General features: G+C 42.0%; 1 protein-coding gene across 13 annotated transcripts in view; it reads left to right on the forward strand.

The window, feature by feature from the left end:
* Nucleotides 1-12,045, forward strand: part of tcf4 (transcription factor 4) — a 578,439-nt gene that overhangs the window by 504,881 nt on the left and 61,513 nt on the right. For all 13 annotated transcript variants that reach the window (XM_078552205.1, XM_078552262.1, XM_078552187.1 and 10 more), the window contains 3 exons: nt 2,105-2,240; nt 7,218-7,285; nt 11,873-11,951. In XM_078552205.1, coding sequence (XP_078408331.1) covers nt 2,105-2,240; nt 7,218-7,285; nt 11,873-11,951 — 283 coding nt within the window. The remainder of the gene's footprint in view (nt 1-2,104; nt 2,241-7,217; nt 7,286-11,872; nt 11,952-12,045) is intronic.

Below are 12,045 nucleotides of genomic sequence, written 5' to 3' on the forward strand. Positions count from 1 at the left end.
CATTTAATTAAAAAATGATCCAAAAGTTCTGTAAATTGTTTTGTTATTTCTCTATACTTTATAATAAATAATGGCTTAATTTATATTTTTGTAAATCAAATGCAGATCTTCTCTTCCTTGTAAACCCATGGGTTCCTATTTGGGTGGGCTGCTTGGCGTGGAAAAATCTGTGTTTTCATTCTCTGCTATGTGCCTAGTGAGCATACTGTTTAAAAAAACACAAATGGAGGAGAGGAAACAAGAGGCCATTTGGCTGAGGAACATTGGTTTTAGAGATTCCTAAAGTGAAATGAAAACTAACATCCTCTGCCATTTTTATTAACAAAATCTGTGAAGTTATTTTAACTTAAAAAAAATCCAATGGAGACTCCATGACAATCTAGTGGAGACTTACTTGATAATTGTTTTATCAAGAGTTTATCCAATCATGTAGGAATTGGAAATGGGGCTTTAAATGGCGATGTTTTTGTATTAAGGTTTGACTGTGCAGTAACTGAAACAGAGAACCATTCCCTCCCAGAGCCCTTTTCCTCCACTGCTTTTCCATTCTTCTTACAATATACAGATGTTATAAAGTCAAACTGGTATCAGCACCTGTTGATTCCCTTCTCTCCTACCCTATTAACCTTCATGGGTGTTTATGGTTGCCATCTTTTGCAGTGGAAAGAAAGGCTGGCCCCAAAGGGAAGTGCAATTTTTTTCTTGACTGCCACATGAATGTCTGCACTGTTCTTTCCGTAACACACACACCACGCCACATTTGCACTTTGGCATGAATGCAAACAAAGCTGTCCTGCAATAATAAGAACCACATACAATTCTGACTGACTGTAGGACAGTAATGTGCCAGTGGGAGTATTGTTTCAAGAGTATTATTGAAAATAACTCCACCCAGTTTTGACTAAACATTACGGTTAAATGTCTATAATAAAGTTCTCTGAAACCCCACACTCATTGTCGATTCACTTTCAGTATCCTCTGAAACTCCTTTGTGAATCGACAAATGGTGAGCCGCCATCTTGAACCACTGCAGCCCACCTGCTATAGGTACACCTACAGCACTATTAGGAAGGAAATTCCAGGGTTTTAATATCCCGACATTACACTCCGACATGCCTTGGCTGATGGATTTGGGAGTCAGGGGGTGAGTTACTCGCCTCAGAATTCTCAGCCTCTGACCTGTTCCTTTAGCAAAGTATTTATATGGTTGGTTCAGTTCAGTTTCTGGTCAATGGTAGCTCTCCAGGGTGTTGCTCGTCGGGGATTCAGTGAAGGTAGTGCAATTGACTTTCAGGGGGCGATGGTTGATTCTGTCTTGTTGGAGATGGTCATTGTCTGGCACTTGTGAGGTGGAACTGTTACTTGCCACTTGTCAGCCTAAGCCTGAATGCTGTCCAGGTCTTGCCACATATTGGCACAGACTGCTTCAGTACCTGAGGAGTCATGAATGGTGCTGAACATTGTGCAATCATCAGCGAATACCCCACTTTTGACCTTATGATGGAAGGAAGGTCATTGATGAAGCAGCTGAAGATGGCTGGGCCTAGGACACTACCCTGAGGAACTCCTGCAGTGATGTACTGGAGCTGAGATGACTGACCTCCAACAACACAACCATCTTTGTGCTAGGTATAACTCCAAACAGCGCAGAGTTTTTTTCCCCTGATTCCCATTAACTCCAGTTTTGCTAGGGCTCCTTGATACAACACTCAGTCAAATGCTATCTTGATGTCAAGGGCAGTCACTCTCATGTCACATCTTGAGTTCAGCTCTTTTGCCCATGTTTGGCCAAGGTTGTAATGAGGTCAGGAGCCAAACTTTGAAAGGGTATTGGATATATTCCTGAAAAGGAAAAATTTCCACAGCTTGGACCCAGAGAGTAGTTTTGATAGCTTTTTCAAAGACCTAGCATGGACATGGTGGGCTGAATGGCTTCCTTGTGTGCTCTATGATTTAATGTGGGGATCGGTAGAATGCAAATATAAAGTGAGACCTGTTTAAAACTAAAATCTAATTATATCTGGAATTCATAACTTTTATGTGAAATTAATACATTTTCCCTCTTTTATGTCTTTATTACATTAAATTAATATATAAACCACAGAGCTACCCATCACACTCCTCAACGGACATCAATGCCAGTCTCCCACCGATGTCCAGTTTCCACCGCAGTGGCACAAATCACTATGGCGCTTCATCCTGCACACCGCCCGCTGCCAACGGAACAGACAATATCATGGGTAAGTTACAGAAGAAAATACTTAAGTTAATATTGCACCTTTCAAATCCTCAGGACATCTCAAAGCACTTTAGAGCTGAGGGAGTACTAATCGGTAGTGTTAAAATATATATGAATAACTTTGCTGAACTTATCCAATGCTGCACAGAACTCCTCACTGCTACTGTTTTTTGGTGCACATTTTTTTCAGGAGAGCCGGAGATTGTTGAATCAGTTGATCCAAGCCAAGTAATTTATGTTACTAGAACAAAGGGATATGAACTGTAAAAGCAGCAGAGTTAAGCAGCATGACTGTAGTACACGTTGCTTTTCATGTTGTTTCTGTATGGTTACCATAGTTACTAAATATAATTACTAAAATGTATATTTATCTACAAAAAGTGTCAAATAAGAATATAAGAACTAGGAGCAGGGGTAGGCAATTTAGCCTCTCGAGCCTGCCCCGCCATTCAATACGATCATGGCTGATCTCATTTCAGCCTCAACTCCAATTTCCCGCCATCTCCCCATAACCTTTCAACCCGTTACTAATTAAAAATCTGCCTATCTCCTCTTTAAATTTATTCAGCGTCCCATCATCCACTGCACCCTGAGGTAGTGAATTCCACAGATTCACGACCCTTTGAGAGAAGTAATTCCTCCTCATCTCTGATTTAAATCTACCACCCTTTAGCCTAAAACTATGGCCTCTCGTTCTAGAATGCCCCACAAGAGGAAACATTCACTCCATGTCTACTTTGTCTATCCCCTTTAGTATCTTATGTATCTCAATTAGATCTCCCCTCATCCTTCTAAACTCTAGCGAGTATAGGCCTAAACTGCTCAATCTCTCCTTGTAAGACAAGCCCCGCATCTCCGGAATCAATCTAGTGAACCTCCGCTGAACCGCCTCCAATGCAACTACATCCTTCCTCATGTAAAGGGGCCAAAACTGTGCACAGTACGCCAGGTGCGGTCTCACCAATGCCTTGTACTGTTGCAACAACACTTCCCTATTTTTACACTCTATTCCTTTAGCAATAAATGCCAAAATTCCATTTGCCTTCCTTATTACCTGCTGTACCTGCATACTAGCTTTCAGCAATTCATGCATGAGGACACCCATATCCCTCTGCACTGAAGCATTCTGAAGTTTCTCTCCATTCAAATAATAAGTAGCCTTTTTATTCCGACCAAAATGGATAACCTCTCACTTACCCACGTTAAACTCCATCTGCCAAATTTTGACCCATTCACCTAACCTGTCCATATCCATTTGTAAATTTCTTATTTCTTCATTGCAACTTACTTTCCCACCTTTTTTGGTGTCATCTGCAAATTTAGCTATAGTACTTTCTATCCCTGAACCCAAGTCATTAATATAGATTGTAAATAGTTGGGGCCCAAGGACCGAAACCTGTGACACCCCATCCAGAAAAAGAACCATTTATCCCGACTCTCTGCTTTCTGTTGGTTAGCCAATCCTCTATCCAAGCTAATATATTACCTCTAACTCTGTGTGATCTTATCTTGTGTATTAATCTTTTGTACGGCACCTTATCAAAGGCCTCCTGGAAGTCCAAATATACTACATCTACAGGATCCCCATTATCCACTTTGCTTGTCACATCTTCAAAGAACTCTAGCAAATTAGTCAAACACGATTACTCTTCATAAAACTATGCTGACTCTGATGGATTGCATTTTGACGTTCCAAATGCCCCATTACTGCTTCAAAAATAATGGATTCTAACAATTTCCCAACGACAGACGTTAAACTAACTGGTCTATAGTTTCCTACTTTCTGCCTCCCCTCCTTTTTGAATAAGGGCTTTATGTTAGCATTTTTCCAATCCTCTGGAACCTTGCCAGAATCCAGGGAATTTTGGAATATTATAGCCAATGCATCCACTATCTCCGCTGCCACTCCCTTTAAGACACTGGGATGTAAGCCATCAAGGTCTTGGGGACTCGTCACCCTTTAATCCCAATAGTTTGCTCAGTACTTTTTCTCTGGTGATGGTGATTGTCCTAAGTTCCTCCTCTATACCCTCTGCACTACCTGTTACTATTGGGGAAGTACTAGTGTCCTTCACCGTGAAAACTGAGGCAGAATAAAATATATGCTTGGATGGAAAGAGGGAGAACATTTCAATTCTTGAATATATGATACTTCTAATATCCAGGGCATGGTCTTTTACTGCAAAAGCCCTTCAGCTTTTACGATCCATCCTTGGGGCCTTATTGGCTTCTTGGTCCTCTCTATGATCAGATCTCTGACCCTTCTGCTGTATTGCTGAGGTCAGACAGAGCATGGCTTTTCACACCCACGGTTTCCATTAGTTATTTTGAAAAGATTTAAACAGTAGCTTGGGAATGGAAGTATTATAGGGTATAAGCAGCAAGCTGAATTAAACCAACTGGCTGATATGGGGAGAAACACAACACAGACTTGCTGGGATGATTAGCTTGTTTCTGTGTTATGCCATCCAATATTCTAATTATTATAATAATAAAAAAAGTTAAACCGTACCTTACTAGCAACTGTTCTAGTTTAAGATCCAGAATGGGATTTTAAAGTGTCTTAATGCATATAACCTGGCAAACCTTTTATGTTGAATCCAACAAAAAGAAAGCAGTTCTTTTTTTGAGAATTCCAATTAGACTATCAGTCATGAAGACCAAAATTATTCCAGAAGGTCTTAAAAAGGAAATGTTCAAGCCATTAGCGATAACCGCACTCAAAAGACCTCAGACTCCTGAGTAATGTCTGAATGTAAAGTTGGGTTTGTGTGAGTCAACCAAACGATCATTAAGAAGGCACTGTTTTCAAAGAAGGTCTTTGGGAAACTTCTTCCTTTCCTTTAAAACCTTAACAAGTGATTAAAATTATATCAAAAACATCATCACATCACTTGAGTAATACCAGTATAGCAACAGTGACACAGGTTTTTCACTAAGAACCTGGGCTGCTTCAATTAAAACAATTTTGCATTATAGTAAGGTCATTCAGCCATTTGTGCCTATGCTGGAGAAATCCAAAACTAATCGCACTGCCCCCATACTTTCTTCGGAACCTTGCTCCAGCTTCAAATATTTAGTCAATTTTCCATTAAAAGGTACAATACTCTCTACTTAATTTTCCCTGTCACATAACATTCCATGTTTCAACAACCTCCATACAAAGAAATTCCTCCTAACCTCTTTTTGCGCTCTAATCGATAGTTTTATTTGCTGACTCCTTGTCACTGATTCCACAACCAATGGACATAGTATTTTCCTATTCACTCATCGTCATTTTTAAAAATCTCTTTAAATCTTTTGTTAGCCCGCTGTGGCATTCAAGAGGGCATTAGATTGTGCAAGGATACGGGGAAAAGGTAGGAGAATAGCGCCAAGGCATAATGCTCATTTAGAGAGCCAGTGCAGACACAATGGGCCAAATGGCCTCCTTCTCCGCCATAACATTCTGTGATTCTATGCTGCAGTGGGAATAGTAACAGTATTTCAAGTCTTTTATAATTACAATTTCTCACCCCTGACACTATTGTGGTGAATCTATGCTGAACACATTTTATTTATTTGCTCACAGGATGTGAGCATCGCTGACAAGGCCAGCATTTACTGCCCATCCCAAATTACCCTTGAGTAGGTAATCTCAAGCCACTGCTATCCATGTGGTGTAGGTACACCCACAGTGCTGTTAGGAAGGGAGTTCCAGAATTTTGTGAAAGAATGGCAATATATTTTGTTTCCGGTGCCTAGGTCGATGCCAGGTGGTCCGTCAGGTTTCATTCTGTGTAGACTGTGTCGTGATCTGATACAACTGAGTGGGTTGTTAGTCCATTTCAGAGGGCATTTAAGAGTCAACCGCATTGACATTAATGTCCTTCATGGCACTGATGTCTTTCTGACATTACTGTCCTTTCCATAAGTAGGATTCAGGAAATGGAGACAGAACCTTAATGGTTGCTTCACCAAGGCTTTGTACATCTTTAGTTTTGTACATCAGTTCTTTAAAAGAATGCAGGAGGTTAACACGAGCTCAGCTGACAGATAAATGAATAAATGCCTCACGTGGCCTGGTGCCAAGCCATACAGACTTGGAGCAACCTGAGTTGATGCCTATTAGCATCGTTAGCAGAGCTAGGGCAGTGAAAGCTAGAGTTGACGTCAGTGTCATATATTTGTGTTCATAAATTATTTCCTTAGTAACTTTGTAACCCTGGGTCACATTTTCTCCAAATGTCTGAAGTCATAGAATTTAGAGGACAGAAACAGGAAATTTGGTCCACAAATGCTGTTTTTTACATGAGTCACTATATTTTTATCCCATTCTCTTGCTAACTTCCCGTACTCTTTAATAGCTCGCTCTTTGAAGAATCTATCTAATTCCCTGTTTTAAAAGATTTATCATGGGCTTGAGTAAGAGATTTGCTCTCACCATCTTCATCTGGTTGCCACTTGAAAATAGGCACACTGGGAACTGTCTCTTACTTTGTGCCTTTTGTATCTGAAGCATAACCTTCACAAGTGCTTGCCTCTCCTTAGATGTTTGCTTTCTGAACATAGCATGCTGAGACCTATCCTCATTCTGTCTGTGCATCTCTGAACACTAACTTAAATAGAAGGGAGAAGCTGTTTTTAGGTGGTCTAAGCACCAGTGTCTTCTGACATGTATGATGCTATCCAAATTTAATCAGTATAGGGCAAGGACATTCAGTTAAAACAACTTACTGGGAATTGCTGTTAAGTTTTTAAAATGTTATAAGCGTGAAACCCTCAGTGTTTGATACTTTTCACTCCACCTAATAGTCCATCTGTACCAAATAAAACCGATAAGGTTACAGTCCAATATTCGTGATGTCATCTGGCGGTTTTCCACAGCCCTATGTCATGGGTTTGTTTCCCTCATAAGTAAAATGTTATGCTGGAATGTCTCTGCAGGTTGTGAATAAATTTGATTAACTTTAACTTTTATTTTTTTCTCTGCTTCTAGTAACCAGAGCAGGAGTGCCAACTGGCAGCTCACAGACTGGCGACGCACTGGGTAAAGCACTTGCATCAGTAAGTGGAGGGACTGTTGTTCACTCATTTTCTTTTGTGTTGGAATGGGGGAAGGCTGTGAATAGTGAGGGAAGTTGTTTTACTTGTTTTATCTATCTAGTAGCCATGTAATGCTTTGATGTGAAATGGAAAACCTCAAAATATTTGAGACGGAGATATTCTTTTGGATAATTAAAGAACAAGGAGATCATGTTGAACTTCTATAAGACACTAGTTAGGCCTCATCTGGAGTACTGCGTCCAGTTCTGGGCGCCACACTTGAGGAAGGATGTGAAGGCATTGGAGAGAGTACAGAGGAGATTCACAAGAGTGATTCCAGAGATAAAGAACTGTAGCCATGAGGATAGATTGGAGAGGTTGGGACTGTGTTCCTTGGAGAAAAGAAGGCTGAGAGGAGACTTGATAGAGGTATTCAAGATCCTGAGATGTATGGACAGGGTAAATAGTGAGAAACTCTTCCCACTCAAGAAAGCATCAATCACTAGAGGGCATAGATTCAAAATAATTGGCAAAAGGAGTAAAAGTGAGGTGAAGAAAAATGTTTTCACCCAGAGGGTGTTTAGAGTCTGGAATGAACTTCCTGAGAGGCTGGTGGAAGCAGGTTCAGTCGAAGTATTCAAAAGGGAATTGGATTGTTATCTGAAAAGGAAGATTGTGCAAGGTTACGGGGATAAAGCAGAGGAATGGGACTAGGCGGAATGCTCTTTCAGAGAGCCAGTGCAGACTCGATGGGCAGAATGGCCTCCTTCTGCAATGTAAAGTTTCTATGATTACTTATGGGCCCAACGTGTTTAATCCAAATTCCTTGGCTGCCTGGATGGGATTTGGATTTTATTTTTAATGGCCTAATGTGTTCTAAAGACAGCTGCAGGGCTGCCTGGCACAATACACACTATGGCTACATTTAGCTGGAATTTTTAGTGGTGGCATCCAAAGAGGCCTAACCTGGAAAAATGGAGTTGGCCCCGTTGGATTTGAAACCAGATTGGCCTTCTAGTGCTTAAGAGATTTCTTTTTAAAAAAGAGCAGTGCCTATTTCTCTAGGTCTTTGAGAAATAGAAGTTTAACAAAGATATTAAAAAACTCTTTATCCCTGAGATTTAGAAAAGCATAGTGATGGGGAGTTCACTCTTTAAAGTATTTTACTATCAATGTATATTTCTTTGAAAAAAAAGAGGCTAGGTGAAAGCATGAATGTGAAACTTGGTATGGAGTGCAGATTATCAGTGTTAACAAACTGCCTCATTGTGTTGAGAGACATAGGGCAGCATTTTACAGGCGGGCAGATGGCTTGCAAACCCCAACCCCTCAACCCCCCACAAGGAAAGTTGGCTGGAAGCCAACTTGCTCCATGCCAGCCCACCCCGCAGCCATAACAGGTGGGCTAAATTGGTGGAAAGTGGGACTTCTGCCCCTCACTGAGGAGGAAGTCCTGCCTTCAGGAGCTGCTGACCAATCAGATTGGCTGGCAGCTCCAACAGTCCCGGCAATGCCAAGACCGTGCACGAGCGTCCATTAGTGTGCACTGCAGGGTCATCAACCACTCCCAAGAAGAAGGCCCAATGGATCCTGGAGTGAGTTAATCCAGGGTGTTGGGCAGGAGGGTTGGCCAGCTTGGGAGAGGGGGGAGGGGTGAATGTCAGGGGGAGTTGTAGTTTCAAAAGCAGTAGGGGGAGATGGTGGCACAGTGGTAATATCACTGGACTAGAAATCCAGAGACCTAGGCTAATGCCCTGGGAACATGGGTTCAAATCCCACTGCGGCGCTGGTGGAATTTGAATTCAGTTAATAAATCTGGAATATAAAGTTCGTCTCAGTAATGGTGACCTTGACACTATCATCGATTGTTGTAAAAGCCCATCTGGTTCGCTAATGTCCTTTAGGGCAGGAAATCTGCCATCCTTACCTGGTCTGGCCTACATTTGGCTCCAGGCCCACAGAGGTCAGTTCAAGGGCAATTAAGGATGGGCAACAAATGCTGGCCTTGCCAGCAATGTCCACATCCCGTGAAAAAATAAAGGAAAAGGCAGATAGAAAGAAAGGTCGGGGACTATTTTAGGGTGGCTACCCCTCAATGCACAAAGGGAACCCCCCTGAAGATAGTCCCACCATCCCACCCTTTTAAAAACATTTTACAAAACAGCCTGTCCCCTCCCGCCTGTCTACCCATGCCAACTGTATTATGGCATAGGCTGTGTATTATTGGTGTCAATTGCCTTGTTTACAAGCTTAATTGACCCTTGATTATTTATTTACATATGGCAGGCAGGCTGTGGCTCAGTTCATAGCACCCTCGCCTTTGAATCAGAGGGTTGTGGGTTCATGTCCCACTCCCGGAAACCAAGAACTGTGATTGTACTCGAAAGAGTTGCAATCTGTGACTGTTGATAACTCGAAAGAGTTTCAGCACAGGCCCACCTAATGTCTTATGCGGTTGAGCTCAGGGGTGGGCGGGGAAGGTGGTTAGGTGGCACCCGCCTTATTTTATATGCTCCCCACCAGCCCCCTGCTAAAAACACGCCCAGTGGAGGTTATGTAAAATCCAACCCATAGTCTTTACCCAGCAATTTCCTGAATGCTGATTCCCCAATCTTAGCTATGCCATTGTGGAAAGATAATGGTCTACAATGGCGTAGTGATATTGTCGCTGGACTAGTAATCCAGAGACCCAGGGTAATGCTCTGGGGACCCAGGTTTGAATCCTGCCATAGCAGATGGCAATTCAATAAAAATCTGGAATTAAAAATCTAATGATTGTTGTAAAAAACCGTCTGGTTCACTAATGTCCTTTAGGGAAGGAAATCTGCCGTCCTTACCTGGTCTGGCCTACATGTGACTCCAGACCCACAGCAATGTGGTTGACTCTTAAATGCCCTCTGAACTAGGGCAGCTAGGATTGGATAATAAATGCTGGCCTGGCCAGCAACGCCCACATCCCATGAACAAATATGAAAAAAAAAACCCTGTTGTGCCTATTTTGTAGGCATCCAGTAACATAGCATCCAGTATGGCATCAGAAGAGGCATCCAGGGCCCTTGCCTGAAACAGACAAGGCCTCTGAATATGCAATACATTTGATGCTTCCTTTAGCAAATTGTTTTGTTCTTTTAAGGAAAATGTGGTCTAAAAGCAACGCAGTAGGGCCAAACTCTTTCATCACAGGGATTGCTCACAGCGTCTAGTTTGCACCCACCTGTGGGTGCAAGTCAATTTCTAGGCCAATGAGTGGAGACCAGGCCAGAAGAAACAAAAAATCTGGTCCACCGCTCTTGTGCATCTCCTGGAAAGATATGGGCAAGAAATATGTCTACTTAGATCAGGTCTTTGTGACATGGGCATTTAGAAAAGGACACAACAGCAGGGATGTGAATGAGTTTAGCTCTTTCACATGATAAATGTTCATATTACTAGATTTCATTGGGTGGAGATCAGCATGAAGTATGCTGAATATGGATTTTTCAGTATTTGTGCTTAAACCCATTGCACCTCCCCATCTCACTTACCAACACAGATTTTAATAACCAACTCTCCGTGTGCAGTGCGAGTGTGTTTAAAATAGTGTGTACCAGATCTTCCCCTGATAGGTGGCAGGACAAATTGAGAAAGTGGTTAGCAAGGCATATGAGATCGTGGGCTCCATAGACAGAGGTATTGAGTACAAAAGCAGGAAAGTTATGCTGAACCTTTATAAAGCTCTGGTTAGATGCCCACTAGAGTATTGCATCCATTTCTGGCCACCACATTTTAGGAAAGATGTGAAGATCCTCGGGAGGGTGCAGATAAGATTTACCAGAATGGTTTCAGGAGTTGGGGCAGTTTAGTTACAAGATTAGGTTGGAAAGGCTGAGGTTGTTCTCCTTGAAGCAGTCCTTGGTAGAGGTGTACAAGATTATGACAGGCTTAGATAAGGTAGACAAGGAAAAGATCTTCCCATTAGCTGATGGTATAGTGACTAGGGGACACAGATGGGCAAGAGATGCAGGAAGAATGTGAGGAAGACCTTTTTTTTATACAGTAAGTGGTAATGACCTGGAACTTGCTGCCCGCGAGGGTGCTGAAGGTGGAAATAGTCAATAATTTCAAAAGGAAATTGGACAGGGACTTGAAGACAATAAACTTGCAGGCCTACAGGGACTGAGTGGGACTGACTGGATTGCTCCTTGGAGAGCCGGCATGGAGCTGATGGGCCGACTGGCCTCCTTCTGTGGCATAAATGACTATGGCTTTATAATAGCAGTAAAATAATGCAGAGGTTAATTATTTATATCAGCCCAATTGCAAATTGCTTGCTCTGGGACTCAGATCTATTCTCAGAGTTTCTACCCTGAGCTGTACTGGGAGTTAATACAACTTGCATCTTTCACATTTGGGAATTTTACTGCGAAGCAGCTGTAAATTTACAACAAATACAAAATGCTCAACAGTGGAGTAAATTGGCCTACAGTTTACAGGGTGTTAAAGACAAGTAATTCTTACAGCACAAATAGAATGGCCAGCTCGTACCAACATTATATATATGTTTAAGTGCACTCTGATGATGAGATTCAAAGTAGCCTGCTAGTAAAAACATTCTTGCTTTTGTTTTAGATCTACTCACCAGATCACACTAACAACAGTTTTCCTTCAACTCCATCAACGCCTGTTGGATCTCCGCCAACTCTCACAGGTAAAACAATCCACCAGCGTTTTAGGCAAGTTGAATGTGTGTGAGAGTTTGGTGTTTTTCTTCCTTCCCTGTGTCCTGACCTTAAGCACCAAGC

This window comes from Cetorhinus maximus, chromosome 1 (assembly GCF_964194155.1).
Source record: "Cetorhinus maximus chromosome 1, sCetMax3.hap1.1, whole genome shotgun sequence".
Classification (NCBI taxonomy): Eukaryota; Metazoa; Chordata; class Chondrichthyes; order Lamniformes; family Cetorhinidae; genus Cetorhinus; species Cetorhinus maximus.